We start from the raw sequence: 17,327 nt of genomic DNA on the forward strand, positions 1-17,327 counted from the left end.
ATTCCTCAACAGAAACCATGGAGGCAAGGTGGCAGAGGAATGACATATTTAAAGTGCTAAAAGCAAAAAACTGCCAACCAAGCATTTTATATCTGGCAAATATGTCTTTCAAAATGAGGAAAAGATTAAAAATGAGGGAGTTCATCACCATCAGACTGGTTACAAGAGAGGCTAAGGAGAATTCTGCAGGTGTGAAATAACGGACATTAGATGATAGATCAAAAGCCACAGGAAGAAGAGAAACAAGGATTTTCAGTAACAATAACAACTCAGGTAAATATAAACACCAGTGATATTGGATTTTTGGTTTGTAACTCCACTTTTTACTTCTTACAGGACCTAAAAGGCAAATGCATAAAATATAATGATAAATCAGTGGTTTTGGACTCATAATGTGTAAACATGTAATTTGTGGCAAGAACTACGTAAAGGTGGAGCGACAGAGGAATATAGGAAACAGTTTGTGTACACCATTGAAGTTAAGTTGGTATCTAAAAAAATGAGTGTTATAGATTTAGGAAATTAAATTTAAGCCTCACTGTAACTAGAAAGAAAATACTGGAGAATATGCAAGCTCATAGGGACAGAAATTAGAGTACAGGTTGCCAAGAAAAGGCCATGTTCTTTTAATCCATCATGTGGGTGCAGACCTATTGTGGCTGGACCTTTTGGTTAGGTTGTTTCAGTTGAGAATGTGACCCACCCAATTCAAGTGGGTCTTAATCCTTTACTGGAGTCCTTTATCAGAGGAAAAAGGACAGAAAAAAAGCCAGAGGCTCCAGGGAGAGAAACCCCATAGAGGCTCAGACAGGAGGCCACTGGAACGAGAAGCTGAAAGCTGCAAGACCCGGGAATGAAGGACCGGAAAACGCTGGCCATGTGCCTTCTCATGTGACCGAAGTGTCCAGATGCCAGTATCCTTTCTTCAGAGTCCAGGTGTCATCCTGTTGATGGACATTTCCATGACCTAAGAACTGTAAATTGTAAGTTAATAAATACCCATTGATTGATAGAAAAGACCTAGATTGCTTTGAAGACTGTTGGTAGAAATATGGATGCTAAAGGTACTTCTGATGAGGATTTAGAGAGAAATGATGAATACGTCATTGCAAACTGGAGGAAAGGCAATCCTTATTTTAAAGTGGCCGAGAATTTGGCAAAATTGAGTCCTAGTGTCAGGTGGAAGGCAGAATTTGAAAGCAATAAGCTTGGATACTTAACTGAGTAAATTTCTGAACTAAATGTGAAAAATGCAGCCTGGCTTCTCCTTGCAGCTTCCAATAAAACGTGAGAGGAAAGGGATTAAGTTGAGAACTGAACTCTTGGGTACAAAGAAACCAGAAATTGATAGTTTGGAAAATTCTGAGTTTCTCCAAAGTGAGTCCTCAGAGAATAGAGCCCATGTGAAGATTTAACTGGTCAGCCATCTCGGTGCAAATCAGGATTGAAAATGGAATTATCCAGGGAGGATTTGTGAAAAGTCCTACTACCTGATGGTTGGAACTACTGTGTGCTGCATGTGAAACCAACAAATTTTTTTTGTGAGATCTCTATGAAAAGAACCACTGCTAGCCTGGAGTAAAAGGGATGGAAAAGGGACAGACAGAAGGAAAAATGACTTCAAAGGCAGAACCATGGAAGCTAAGGTGTGGAGCCAAGAAAACTCGGGCCAGGGGAGCAGACCCACCCATGTATGTATAAAGGGTGAGTTTGCCCCAGAGTTTGTAGAGGGTGGACCTTCTACTCCATTGTTTAGAAAAAGTGTTACTACCTCAGGGCTATCAGATGCCTGGGGAATTGAGGGGAGCTTGGTCACCCCATTGTTCAGGAAGAATGCTCCTGCCCCAGGCCTCAGAGAGGGTAGAACATATTCCCCAGGGACTGGGGAGAGTCTGGCCATGACCCCACTGTTCAGAGACAGGTGAGTCTGTGTCCTGGAGATGGGAGAGAGACCATATGCCACCCAGATGCTTGAAGAGGGTGGAACAGAGAATATGGCTGTTTACGCAATGTTTGGAGATGTTGGAGCCCTCGCCCGTGTTTGGAGAGAGCAAGGCTGCTGCCTAAGCCCTTGGAAAGGGAGGGATTGCCACTCTCTCAAGCCCCGAGGATAAAATGTCATTCTATAGATGACTTGCAGACCTGGAAATCTAATGAAGTTTGCCCTGCATGTTTTTGGAACTGTTTTGGATCTCTGATCCCTGTTTTCCTTCCAATTTCTCCCTATGGAAATGGGAATGTTTATCTTATGACTGTCCCTTCTTTGCATATTGGAAGCAGATAACTTGTTCTAAGTTTCACAGGTCCACAGCCAGAGGAGGATTCTGCCTTAGGACAGACCACACCTGTAACTGATTTTGATGAGATTTTGTACTTAAGATTGTTGCTGAAATGATTTAAGGTTTTTGTGATCTTGTGATGAAATGAATGTATTTTGCATCTGGGAAGATCATGTCTTTTGGGGGTAAAGGGTGGAATGTTTAGTTTGGAGCTGTTATGTATCCCAGAAAAGGCCATGTTCTTTTAATCCATCATGTGGGTGCAGACCTATTGTGGGTGGGATCTTTTGATTAGGTTGTTTGAATTGAGAATGTGACCCACCCAATTCAAGTGGGTCTTAATCCTTTACTGGAGTCCTTTATGAGAGGATAAAAGAAAAAAAAAGCCAGAGAGCTCAGAGTGAGAAACACCCACAGAGGCTCAGACAAGAGGCCACTGGAACCAGAAGCTGAAAGCAACAAGACCCAGGAGCAAGGGACCAGCAGGCACCAGCCATGTGCTTTCCCATGTGATGGAAGTGTCCCAGGTGCTGGCAGCCTTTCTTCAGAGTCCATATATCATCCTATATTGCCATAATTTGGACATTTCCATGGCCTAAGAACTATGATCTGTAAGTTAATAAATCCCCATTTCAGGTATACTGCATTCTGGTAGCTTTAGCAAACCAAAACAGCAAGGAAGGGGGAATGAGCAGTTAATGTATGATGGGTACTGGGTTTCTGTTTGGGTAGATGGGTAAGTTTATGTTGTATATATATCCCTACAATTAAAAAAAAAGAAAGAACAACTAAAGAGACAATAACAATTAAATGCAGTATGTGAACCTGGACAGGATCTATCAAGGGAGGAGAAAAGGCTCAAAGGGACATTGTTGGGACATACAAAAATTGGAACACAGACTGTAAGATTAATCAGTGTTAATGTCCTGAAATTGATAACTGCATTGAAGTTGGTTACATAAGTAAATATTCTTGTTTTTCTTAGCAAATGTACATGGCAGTATTAAGTGTTCAAGGAACATGACGTATACACCTAAACTCACGTGCTCAGAAGATGGATTGATAGATGGATAGACAGATGCACTGACAGACCGATGGACAGACAGAATGCAAATGTAGCAAAATGTTAAAATTGGTGGATATGGGTATCTGGGTGGATAGTAGTACAGTGGAGTTTTCTGTATGGGGTTTGTATTATTTTTGTAACTGTCCTGTAACTTTGAAAGTATTTCAAATAAAAAGTTAAAAAAATACAAAGGGAAAAAAAGGACCTAGAGAATGGACAAATCTGGTGGATACCATCTTAACCAAGTGATCAAACTTAAACTTACCAAATAATCAATAAGCAGACATAACTTGCCTCTAGAGCCTGTGCACTAAGGACACAAAGGTACCCCTATGTATTTCTGCAAAAACGTGTTAACCCTAAATTTCAAATTCAAAAGTATTTTCATTGAAATTAAACAATAAAACAAATTAAGGGACATTCTGCAAAATAACTGGCGTGGACTCTTCAAAAAATGTCAATGTCATGGAAGACAAAAAAAGAGTAGGAAACGGTTCCAGATAAAGGAAACTAAAGAGACTTGACAACTAAAAGCAGTATGTGATCCTTGACTGAATCCTAGATACTAAAAACAAAACAAGGACAAACATAAACACCTATAAAGGATATTATTGAGAATACAGAGGAAGTCTGAATATGGACTACGTATTACAAAACAGTATTGTACATCAATGTTAAATTTTCCAAGTGCATTAATTGTACTATAGTCATAGAGAAGAATGTCCTTAATCTTGGGAGATATATAATGAAGAATTTAGGGTTGAGTGCCATGATGTCTACAAATAAATCATAAATTGTGCAGCAAAAAAGTAAATTCAAGTTAAAATTAAAAAAAAATATATTTATATGTGTGTATATATATAGAGAGAGACAGAGAAAGAAATATTGCAAAATATTAACAACTGGTGATCACTGCACCGTTCTTAACTCTTTGGAAACTTTGAAAATTTTCAAAAATGCATTATGCTTGCAACTTCTTGGGAGGTTTGAATTTAAAAATCAAGCAATTGTGGAGAAGTCTGAGAAGCAAGGACCTAAGATATAAGATAAAATATTATTAAAGTGGAACCATAAACGTGAAGGGAGCAGAGTTTCAAAATGCTGTGGTCATAGGGGAGAAAATCTCCCTGGCAACGTGGAATATGACTTCCAAGGAGGAATCTAGACCCGGCATTGTGGGATGGAGAACATGTTCTTGACCAAAAGGGGGATGTGAAAGGAAATGAAATAAGCTTCAGTGGCTGAGAGGTTCCAAAAGGAGCTGAGAGGTCACTCTGGTGGGCACTCTTATACACAATATAGACAACACTTTTTAGGTTCTAATGAATTGGAATAGCTAGCAGTAAATACCTGAAACTAGCAAACTGCAATCCAGAACCCATGAATCTTGAAAACAATTTATACAAATGTAGCTTATGAGGGGTGACAATGTGATTGGGAAAGCCATATGGACCACACTCCACTTTATACAGTGTATAGACGGATGAGTTAAAAAAAACGGGGAGGGGGGGGGAGGCACCCAGTATTCTTTTTTACTTTAATTGTTCTTCTTCACTTTGATTTTTATTCTTATTATTTTTGTGTGTGTGGTAATGAAAAATGTTCAAAAATTAATTTTGGTGATGAATGCACAACTATATAACGAAACTGTGAACAAGTGAATGTATGCTTTGATATGACTGCATGGTATGTGAACATAATCTCAATAAAAATGAATTTTTTTTTTTTTTTAAATGATCATCCATAAGTCTAATTGGTTTTCCTTTGTAGATGATCTTTCTTTTCTTATCAGTTTCTTTTCAGATTGTCTATTCAACTCAGTGTCCTGCAATTTCACTGCAATATGTCTAGGTGTAGATTTCTAGATGTATGTTGGGATTCTCATTCTATCCTCTAAAATGTCTTTTCACCAGATTTATTGAGTTAAAATTGACATACAATAAACTTCACAAATTTAAAGGGGAAAAAAAATGCTGTGTTCAATAGCTTCAATAGGACAGAGGTAAATTAAGAATTGGCTAAGTAAAGACCACTTAATTGAGGAATTATGAGGTCAGTGGTGACCTAGGGGAGAGATTTTCATTAAAAGAGTAAAGTCATAAGTAAAAATATAGTTTGTGAAGAAAATAATAAAATGTGAGAAAACAGAGATGGTAACATGGACTGGACTACTCTCAAGAAGTTCATCTGTGAAGAAGAAAAGAGGATGAATAGCAGCTATGAGGGAAACCTCGAGAGAAGGAAGGTTTTGTTTTGCTAAATATGGCAAAGACTTGAACATATTTAAATAAAGAGAGAAGTCAGGATAAGGAATGAAAAAAGAGAGAGATGATAATTGACAGAGCAATGTACCTGAATAGGTAGAAAGGAATGGGATCCAAAGCATAATGAAAAGGATTAGCTTTGGAAAGGAGGAACACATCTTCCACTAAGGAGAGACAGAAATAAAGACAGGTGAAAATGTACATTAATACAGGATCAGGAGTAGGAATGTGAATAGGAAGAAGAAGGTAATCAAATCTGACAGTCTCAAATTTCTATGTCAAACAGAGAGGCAGTCTGCTTAAAGGAGTGGGAAGTTGACAGTTAAGACTCTAAATAGTTTACTGAACAGGAGTTGTCCACAGAAAGCTTGCTAGTGAGGAGTGAGGGCCCAAATGAGGTTGGGAACATGAATTTGTCCTGGAAGCAATCTATGTTTGAGTGATTTCTGCCAGTAATGCTTAGTTGCTCAGATACAGGAATAAAGGAGCACTGACTACTGAACTGATCCAGATGAAGACCTTCCTGAACATAAGCTCAATGGGCTAGGAAGTGACTAAAGTAGCAGATCATGTTGATTAGACTGGATTCAGAATAAAGTGAAATAAAAGGGGGCTAAGAATTTGAGGAAAAAAAAACAGAAAGGTCAAAGGACTAAAGCACTTAGGGTCAAAGATGAGGCACTGTGAGAACAAAGAAATGAGAATAACTTTCTTTTTTTTAGGGGGAGCACGAACGTAGTCCCCCACTACCACAAATAATGCAGTCGAGTTTCCCACATTTGGGGAAATCGCAGGGGTCAGCACATCTGGAGTGCAATGGATAAGCCTCGCCCTGGGAAAACCACCTTCATGATCATGGTATCTCCCCTGCCAGGTAAAAACTTTCTTTTAAATCCCAACATTTCAGAGGTGGAAGATACAGCCATAAGAGCTGGTGAAGGAAATGAAATGGAGGTGGAAGCTGAGGAAATTGAGATCATCAAGGAATTAGGTTAGGCGATTGATTATCCATTCAATACAAACAAAATGAAGACAACTAGAGTGATAACAAGACTTGAGAGTGAGGGAAGACTGAACTAGGTATTCAAGTCTTTGTAAATTTAAAATGAAAACCAGGAGATGACAGATATTAGGTGAGAAGAGTATAGGCTTAAATCTTAAACAAGAAAGGGCTTTGACTAATGGGTAGAAGATATATTTTAAGAGTAAATTTATAATCCTTCCCTTGGATTATACAGAAAACAAAGTTAGGGGTAGAGGCTACATTTGTCTCAGATGCTAGATGTTAGTGTATAGCAGAATACCTGGCATATAGTAGGTTCTCAATTGGTTCAACGAAAGAAAGGACAGAAAAAGTATGGCCAATCTGTGACCCACAAGCCTTTGGCCAAGGGTTCTAAAATTTAGGGTGGGTGAATTACTGCCATGGGCAGTAGTATTTTACTTCCAGAGCATATTTTTGTTGGTAAGGTGGGGGAAAGTTGTTGGGGATAATCTTTTCTTCAACATTCCACCATGAGCAAATACCAAATGGGACCATTCATGTAGAGTAAAGAGAACTAGGAGAACTGACACAATACAGACTCAATGCCCAGATGCAAACAATACACTTGAGGTAAGTGAATACCTAGTTCTACTCTGATTTCATCTTTAAAGCTGAGAAGAAGTATATTCTTATTCTTTACTCAGTGCAGAGGGATGGGGGGAGTGTTAGAATTCTGACTGCAGAATAATACAATCAGAAAGAAATCAAATGGAACATGTGGTTGGTCATCTTACGTAGGGATTTAGGAATTAAAACTCTGAATATAAATGTAGCTTTGCAACCTCCTCACTTTCATTCCTTTTGCTATGAACTTGTTTTCAGGGATGGCAAGGAAGGAATGAGACAGTATCTGATTCTCTAGCCAGGTCTGAAGAAATAAGAACCCTGCAAGTGGGAAAAATGGTAACCAAGCAAAAGGAGAGGCAGCAGGATAGGTTTTGGATAAGATCTTCCGTCTCCTGGTTTTCATTTCAAATTTACAAAGACTTTAATACCTAGTTCAGGTCTTCAACCTGGACCCAAAAAGGAGCTCTCCCTCTTAGCAATAATTAAGTATATGGATTCCCAATATGCTACCTCCACCCACTATCAGTGGAAAAAAAGCCAACACCCTCTTCTTTTCATTAAATATCCCTATACCAGAAACATATTTCACTTAAGGTATAATTATGACTAATATATTCAGTCCTGATTATCAAAAATGAATAAGCAACATATCAAAAGGAATGGATAAGTTAAAAATCCTGACCAGTAAGTACTTCTTTTAACATTTCTAAAACAAGGATTATTATACTGTCTCCAATTCTAGATCTGTTTTACAGATAAAAAGTTGTTAAACCCAAAAGATTTCAATAGGAAAGCCAGATAGCAGATATTAATCCTGACTTGCTGACACAGAAAATGATGTTCAGGATACCTAAATGGCTTATTTAAGCCCATAGCCAATAAAGTTCTGCTCACAATATTTGTTCCTTGCCTTTTAGAATGAGGAGTCATTTATACTGCTAAACTGAAAATGAAGAAAAAAGAACAAAGTATTACAAATGCTGCAATTTCTTTTAAAGCTATTTTGCTCATCTTCTAATAGAATTCTACTGGAACTTTTATTTTAAAACAGTACAATCTTTTCAGAAATTAATCCCAAACAACATGAACATGAAACTGAGCACATACAATCCATCTTTAATAAAACTAAGAGACACACATAACCCCATATCTCAAAAAGAAAGATGGAACAGGGATAAAGCAAAGTTACATGACTTAGGAGAGTGGGATAAGATCAAACTTACATTCCTGCAAAGGTGAATGACACAAAACAAGTTGGTAAAATCCTAGAAAGATTAAAAAATTTTGAGACAGTAAAAGAAAAAAATTAAGAAGTATTAGGGACTGCAGAAAGCAGAAGGTAGTGGATGAAAGATAGGGAGATTATCTGAAAGCTTGTATAAGAACGGACAGAACAACAAGGTTCCCATCCTCACACTAACCAGCCAGAGAATTACCCCTAAAAGAGGTGTCCTTTCCAGAAAAATGGAGTGAAGAATTGGATAAAGAATGTAGTGCTAAAGTAAAAACTACTTAAAGAGAAAGGGAAACATTAAGTGGGATCTCTATCTCCTCTCTCACATACAGCTCTAGAATGTTAGCAGGTAGCTGGCATCACATTGCCTTTTTCCAAATGACCCACCAGAAAAAATACCTACAGTCACTGATACTCAGAAGTCCCCAGTCAACTGCCAGCTAATCATCTGACTGCCCTATAGAGAAGCCTATACACATAGAACTCTTCTGATTAGCTTTCCAAACTTTTACTCTTACATAGGAACAATCAACCGAAGACCACCAGACTCCTAAAGAAAGCCTCTAACACAAGAGAGAGAAAGACTAAAACAAAGACAAAGAAAATAGGAAATCAGAAAAAAGACACCATGCATGGTACAAAAGAACATTTTAAAGAATTATAACTAAAACCCTCAGAGGGGTAACAGAAGATACTGTACTTACAAAAAGAGAAAACAACAGAAAGAACTCTGGGAAACCACAAATATGAAAGCTGAAAAAAAATGAGTAAGATTTGAAAATAAATTTCTAGAAAAATCTCAGAAAATACACACAAAAAAGACAAAGAAATGGATAATAAAAGGGAAAAGAAAATTAAATGATCAGTCCAGGAGGTCCACATTTTAATTAACTGAAATTCCAAAAAGAAGAAACAGTGGAGACATTAGATTGTATACATGGTAACAGAATAAAAATTTTTTTAAAAATTCATTGAACTACACTACACAATGGACCCTAAGTTAAACCATGGAGTATAGTTAATATTACAATCATGAAAATGTGCTATGATGAATTGTAGCAAATGTTCCACACCAATGCAAGGTGTTAATAATAGGGTGGTATATAAGAATCCTATATTTTATGCATAATTGTTCTGCAAACCCACAACTTCTCTAATACGGGGCGGGGGGGGGGGGTCGGGAGGAAATTATCAAAGAAATCATACAAGGAAATTTCCCATAACAGAAGGACTGAAAGGTGAATTCAAAAGAGTAAAAATAAATAAAATAATAAGAATCAAAGCAAGGAGATCATTATAAAAATTTAGAGTATCAGGAATAAGGAAAGATCTTAAATATTTTCAGAGAAAAACAGGTTCTGTGTAAAAGATTAGGAACCAGAATGGCAAGAGACTTCTGAACAGAAACACTCAAAGCTTTAAGAAAATAGAAAAAAATCCTGGGTGAAAATGATTTTCAAATTCAAAACCCATAACTAAATAGTAAAACAAGTATAAAGGTATGTGCTATTTCAAAAAACATTTACCTCCATGCTTCCTTTCTTAGTAAGCCACTGGTAGATGGTCAGCAAAACAAAGGAACAAGAGTGTAAACTTTAAAAAGGAATATATGGGATCCAGGAAATAAAGGACCCAACACTGAAGGAGCCAAGAGGAGTCCAAGGATCGTAGTGAAGGGATATTCCAGGAACGACAGTGATGTAGCATACCTAGAGGGCTAATGGTCCAGATGGGAATGGGGTGAAAGAAGGTTCCTCAGAAGGGATGCTTCTAAGAAAATAAGGGAACTGATAGATTATCTAATAAGTCTAACCATACAGTATTGAACTGCAAGGGTTTTAAAGAGTTGTTAGAAGGTGCGGGAAGACAAATAGATTCAAAGAAAACTAAGCAAAATGAGAGGATTGGTAGAAGCGAGGGAGGAGTAAAAGAGACTAAAATCCTTAACTATCCTAATATGAAGTCAATATATAATTCTAAAACTGCTGAATTAAGAGACAGCAGTATATGCTTATTATTAAGAAATATGAGACCAGAATATCTAAAGGAGTTACCTCAGAGGAGAATTAAAAGTGCTCTCCCTTCCACCCTCACCAAACAGAAATAAAACAAAACAAGAATAACAATAACAAACCATATCTCATGTTCTAAGAGGAATTATAATTGTGTCAGAAGTACATTTTTTTGACAGAGAATTTTAGATCAAAATATGGATTTTATAGCAAGTAAGAATAGTGTGGGAAAAAGAGGAGGGAGGGAATCACCTTTTTAAGCACCTTCATGGCAAATATTTTCCCAGTATTTGCGCCTGTTACTTTTCGTACTTGAAAAACCTGGATAAAAAAATTAAAGTGTGTGTTATAAAAAGCCAAACTATGGCCATCACATTCCTTTAACTCCTATTCATAATAAGAAACAAACGATACATTAGTTTATATTCTTGTAAAAATAAGCACCACAAGGACTATGTTGATCACCTAAAAAAACAGACCACATCAAAAATTTGGTAGTGAATTGTTACACAACATGGAACTTTCCCGTCTGATCTGCTGCCATCTGATGGCAAAGGTAGGCAATAATTGTCTAATGATGAGCATGCCGAGCTTATTTGGAAAAAGGGTTCCTGAGGTACCAAACTGAAAAATTATAAAATATTCCAGAAATTTCTTCCATGGGGATGCCACTATTCTTGTTTCGCATAAAACTATATAATAGTTGACTAGAATTACTGTTTACCTAATTTTAAAATGGCTGGTTATAAAACACTTTCATGCAAGAACCAGAAGTGTGAGAATCAAACTGCATGTTTTACACATTCAGGATGATTAGAACATATTAGAATGTGTCCTTAAGCCTCAGAGTAAACTACAAATGTCACGCTTTGCAAAAATTAACACTACACAATAGCATAGGTAGTTCTTAAATTTATTCCTAATCAAGTTATTATCCACATTTCTGTCTTTTAATCGAGAATGTCTAGGTATAAATTTTCTTGGGCAGAATATGCAAAGGTGAGGTCTTAAATTAGAAAGCCTTGGGCAAAACTATAAAACTAAGAAGTTTTCTTCTCCCCTCTTACATTCTTTCACCTTTCCTAAATCTTTTCCTCCAGTACTGCAAGTTAAAGAAAACCAATGCAGAGTAAGGCCTCCATAAGATTTAACTTAAAACGCTATGCCTCCTGAAAGTAAGGAGTATTTTGCTCATTTGTTTCTTAAGAGGACACCTATAGACGACAACATTTAACCAAAGGAAGGAATGAATCCTCTAATTTAGATTTTGCCTGGCAATTTCCTTTTTACTCAACAAATACATACTGAGTGCCTATTATGTGCCAGGCTTTTAAATGTGTGGCTATAGGAAGATGAGGGAAAACAAAACTTCTACACATTCCTCGAATCATATCAGGTAAGTGGTCATATCCTTTGCTGTTGGCTAACAAAGATTGAAGAAGACTGCTGAAACGAGGGTATAAAAATCAATCTACCAAAGACAGACAACAGCTCTCATTTCAAAAATTACTTCCTACCTTTCCATAGCCCCCTTTGCCAAGTACCCGAAGTAGCTCAAAACATTCTGGTCTGATTTTTTCTGGCCCTCTGTTCACACTAGTTTCTGAGATTTCAAATTTCTCACAATGTTCCATGCCACTAGGGAAAAAAAGCAAAACCAAAAGTAAATTTGCAAAAAGTTAAATTACCTTTAGCATAGTGTTAGAAAGAAGAGAAAGAGAAATGTAATTCAATTAAGTAAAAGGGAAAAACTACATGATAACAAATTTAGTATCTGTGATCAAAATAAACTCATGATTCAATGACATGGCAGGTCAAAATTAGAGTGCCCTGATATCATTTGCTTATCTGCTTGTTCACAGAATGTGCTACAGATTATTTGTTTTTATAAGCATCAAGCACCCCCGAACTAAAGCAAATTAGAATGAGTTTATTAGACAAAGGAAAAAAGTCTGCTTGTTATTAAAATTTAGTTCACTCAAAATATCTATGATTAGGTATTATCCAACCTCATTTGGCAACTTCAGCAGAAAATCTTGGAACTTTCTAAAAATATCCAATTAGTTCAAGTCTTTATGCTATAAAAATTCTTGCTAATGTAACTTATACATGCATCTTTCCATGTCTGCTATAAACTCCAGAAGGGGTGGCAATTTTGTCTGCCATTTAAATCCTTTCTATATGAGTAATTGTCTGAATCTCCCCCCAATCCAACTGAGCTTGTCTAAAATGATTTAATATTACATAAATCTTTGTTTGACTGATGTACTGAAGGCCATACAAGAACCATTTGACTTTCAGGCACATTTCTAAAAATTTTATTTTTAAGTTAAAGAAGGTAAGAAATGTGGTTCCTCATATTAAACTAATAAAAATTCCTAACCATCTCAGATCTATATTCAATAGTTTACACTGAATATGAATGAATATTTTTTACTCAAAATCCACACAAGATCTCAAAAAAAAAAAAAAAGAAAAACTGAATATATTATTATATTATACAGTATTATATTTTGATGCCAAATTCAATAAACAAAGTCTACAAATATGACTACATATTTAAGAACAGGTTATCATAGCTATGAACTAGAGCTGATACACCTACTTGTAAAAAAAATAGCATAATGAAAAGTTTTTCATATAGACTTACAGTTCATATGGTCCAACTCCCCCATGGTCCATGCTTTCATTTAACTGACCCTGAAAAATATATTAAAGTTATAAAAATCAATAATCTCATTAACATAAGATTTAAAAGTTTAACTCTTTGCCTTATAACTGAAGGGGAAAAATGAAAGTAAATGGTTTAAAAATTTGCTATACTTCAATAACAGCCATATACGATGATGAACAAAATAAGGTACACAAATAAAACCTTGGGGATTTCACTTTTAATTTTATATGACAACTGAGCTGTAGATGCTACTCATCAATGATCTACCAACAAAATCAGGTGATTTTTCCTTCAAAAATTACATTTATCTATTCAAAAATATCTTTTTGCATGTTATGAAACTAAAGACAGTACAGTCCAAGTATGAGTTACTGAATCAAATGATTTACACAAACTGCTATTCTAATATGCTTCTCATACAGAGACTAACATAATGCTAACCACCATAAATAACATAATAACATGTATTATAACACAGTTAATAGCTAATAACATAAAGGTAACCACAATCAATCCAAAATACTGTAGTATACAATGTGGCTGATCAAGGCAAAATAATTAAACAACTCTCTTGAACAGGAGTCTTGTTGGCCAAACATTTATTCTGACCATATATTAAATGGGCACAAAAATTAATTAACCTTCTATACACCACTAGTAATGAACAATCCAAAAATTAAATAACATAATTCATTCACAATAGCATCAGAACGAATGAAATACTTAGGGATAAATTTAATAGAAGTATAAAACTGAACACTGAAAACTGTAAGACATTGTTGGAAGAAATTAGAAGACCTAAATAAACGGAAGGACATTGCCATGTTTATCGATCAGAAGACTTACTATTGTTAAGATGGCAATACTAACCAAATTGGCCTCTAGATTCAGTGGATTCCCTATCAAATTTCCAAGTTTCTTTCTTGTAGAAATTGACAAGGTAATCCTAAAGTTCATACAGAAATGCAAGGGACCAAGAATAGCCAAAACAATCTTGAAAAAAGAAGAACAAATTTGGAGGACTCACATTTCCTCATTTCAAAACTTATTTCAAAGCCAGGGCAATCAAGATAGTTTGGCACCGGCATAAGGAAAGATATATAGATCAATGGAATAGCATCAATGGTACAGAATTGAGGACCCAGAAATAAACCCTTACATTTACAGGCAATTCAGAAACTCAGAGAAAAGAGACAGATTTTCAATAAGTGGTGCTGGGACAACTGGATATCCACACACCAAAAAATTAATTTGGATCTCTACCTCATACTATACACAAAAATTAACTAAAAATGGATCAAAGACCTAATGCAAGAGCTGAAAATAATAAAACTCTTAGAATAAACATAGGAGTAAATCTTCATGATCTTGGGGTAGGCAAAGATATTTTGGACATAACACCAAAAGTACAAAAGAGAAAAGAAAAAAAAAATTGATAAATTGGACTTAAAATTAAAAACCACTGAACTTCAAAAGACACCATCAAGAAAGTGGAAAGACAACACACATAATAAGAATATATAAAGAACTATGACAACTCACTAATAAAAAGATGGATAAACCAATTTAAAAACATGGGTAAAGGAACTATATAGATTTTTCTCCAAAGAAGAAATATACAAATAACCAACAAACACAGGAAAAGATGCTCAACATCATTAATCATTAGGGAAATGCAAATCAAAACCACACTGAGATACTACTTCATACCCACTAGGATGGCTGTAATAAAAAAGATGGACAATAACAAGTTTGGTGAAGATAAGAAACTGGAGCCTTCACATATTGCTGGTAGGAATGTAAAATGATACAATCACTTTAGGAAAAACAGTTTGGCAATTTTTTAACTCTACTCCCAGTATAAAAGAAATGAAAATACATATTCCACAAAGACTCAAACATGAATGCTCATAGCACAGCAATATTCACAATAGCCAAAAAGTGGAAACAAATGAAATGAAAACCAACTGATGAATGGATAAACAAAATGTAGTATATCCATAAATGGAATACTATCCAACCATTCAAATAGTATTCGATCATGTTTTTTTATCCTCAAAAACTTTATGCTAAGTAAACAAGCCATAAGCAGAAGGCTACATACATAGTGTATTATTCTATTTATACAGAATGTCCAGAAAAGGCAAATCTATAAAGACAGGAAGTAGAATGGTGGTTGGCTAGGACTAGGAGTGGAAATGAGGAAAAATGGGCCCAAGGTTTCTTTTTAGAGTGATAGAAATGTTCTATAATCAAGTTGCGGTGATGGTTGCACAATTCTATAAATACACTGAGTCACTGAACTGTAAAATAAAATCTAACTTGACAGCAGAAATTCAGTTATTAATATTACAAAATTTAGCTTTAAAATGAGTATTCCGGAATACAGTCTGATTACGAACCCTTTTTAGTTTCTGCTAAAAGTATCACTTAATTGAAAATAGGATTTTAAAAATTAAATGGAAGTTTTTAAACAATCGGTGTCAAAACTTTTAGAAGAAAAAAGGAACACATCTTTCTTAAAAGGTACCAGTACATAGCCAAGATGCATAATGAAAACTGATATTATTCTTATAGAAGAGATGCTCAAATGCAAAAAAAAAAAAAAAAGTTAATTATTTACTGGGTATTTTATAGTCATAACTTGCTCATGGCATGAACAAGGCAGGAAGAAGTCTAACATGAAGGATGTATGTTTCACGATTTGACTGAGGCATACAGATGGGTCAGTATTAGTGGAAAAAAAACAAGACCTTGTATTAGACAATGGTTTCTTAGACTTTATACCCAAAGTGCAAGCAACAAAAGAAAAAATAGAAAAATGGAACCTCTTCAAAATTAATAACTCTTCTGCATCAAAGAAACTTTTCATGAAAGTAAAAAGACAACCTACTCGATGGGACAGAATATTTGGAAACCACATACCTGATAAGGGTTTAATATCCAGAATATATAAAGAAACCCTACAACTCAATAAAAAGACAACCCATTTTAAAAATGGGCAACAAAAGACTTGAACAGACATCTCTCCAAAGAAGATATACAAATGGCTAAGAGGCACATGAAAAGATGTTCAACATCATTAGTTTTTAGGGAAATGCAAATCAAAACCACAAGGAGATACCATTTCACACCCACATGAATGGCTACTATTAAAAAAAAGACAACAGAAAATTACAAGTGTTGGAGAGGATGTGGAGAAATAGGAACTTATTCATTGCTGGTAGGAATGTAAAATGGTGCAGCCACTGTGGAAGACAATTTGCTGGTTCCTCAAAAACTTAGGTATAGAATTACCATATAACCCAGCAATCCCACTTCTAGGTATATACTCAAAAGAATTGACAGCAGGGACTGGAACAGATATTTGCACAATGATGTTCACAGTGGTGTTATTTACAATTGCCAGAAGAAGGAAGCAACCCAAACATCCATCAACTTATGCATGGATAAATAAAATGTCGTAGACACATATGATAGAATATTATTCAGCTGTAAGAAGGAATGATGTCCTGATGCATGCAACAACATAGATGAACCTGGAGAACATTATGCTGAATGAAATAAGCCAGACACAAAACAACAAATATGGTATGATCTCACTAATATGAACTAAATATAAAGAGCAAACTCATGGAGTTGATATCTAGAATATAGGTTACAAGATGAGAGAATGAAGATAGAGAATGGAGAACTGATGCTTAATTTGTGTAAAATGTTTAATAAGGTTGACCGTAAATGTTTGGAAACGGATTGAGATGATGGTAGCACATTATCATGTATGTAAATAACAGCGCTGAATCGTGTGATTGTGATTGAAAGGGGTCACAAGAAGGAAAGCTAAAGGATGTAACAAGGGACTATATAACAGTGAACCCTGTTGTGGAAGATGAAGGTGGTTAATGGCATAAACACAAGAATATTCTTCCATGAATTAGAACAAATGTATGTCACTATTAAAAGGTGTTAATAATAGGATGATATATGAGGAAAAATGCACTCAATACAAACTATGGACTATAGTTAACAGCTATATCTTAATGTTCTTCTGTCAATTGCAACAAAGGTACCTCACTGATGCTAAGTGTTAATAATGAGGGGATGGGGGTAAAGGGTGTGAGGGTTTTTCTTTTTGGAGTTATGAAAATGTTCTAAAATTGATTGTGGCAATGAAAGCCCAGCTCTG

General features: G+C 35.6%; 1 protein-coding gene and 1 non-coding gene across 8 annotated transcripts in view; both read right to left on the reverse strand.

Moving 5' to 3' along the window:
• The window catches only part of RPS6KB1 (ribosomal protein S6 kinase B1), a 169,934-nt gene that overhangs the window by 147,269 nt on the left and 5,338 nt on the right, over positions 1–17,327 (reverse strand). For all 7 annotated transcript variants that reach the window (XR_005212601.1, XM_037808430.1, XM_037808428.1 and 4 more), the window contains exons 2-4: positions 13,118–13,167; positions 11,985–12,105; positions 10,720–10,788 (exon numbers count right to left, since the gene is read on the reverse strand). Coding sequence is in view for 6 of the 7 variants with exons in the window: in XM_037808430.1 (XP_037664358.1) it covers positions 10,720–10,788; positions 11,985–12,105; positions 13,118–13,167 (240 nt within the window). In the remaining variant the exon portion in view is untranslated. The remainder of the gene's footprint in view (positions 1–10,719; positions 10,789–11,984; positions 12,106–13,117; positions 13,168–17,327) is intronic.
• Positions 6,330–6,491, reverse strand: LOC119515011. The gene has a single exon (XR_005212910.1). It is a non-coding gene; the product is annotated as a U1 spliceosomal RNA (small nuclear RNA).

Source organism: Choloepus didactylus, chromosome 18 (genome assembly GCF_015220235.1).
Source record: "Choloepus didactylus isolate mChoDid1 chromosome 18, mChoDid1.pri, whole genome shotgun sequence".
NCBI classification, from domain to species: domain Eukaryota; kingdom Metazoa; phylum Chordata; class Mammalia; order Pilosa; family Megalonychidae; genus Choloepus; species Choloepus didactylus.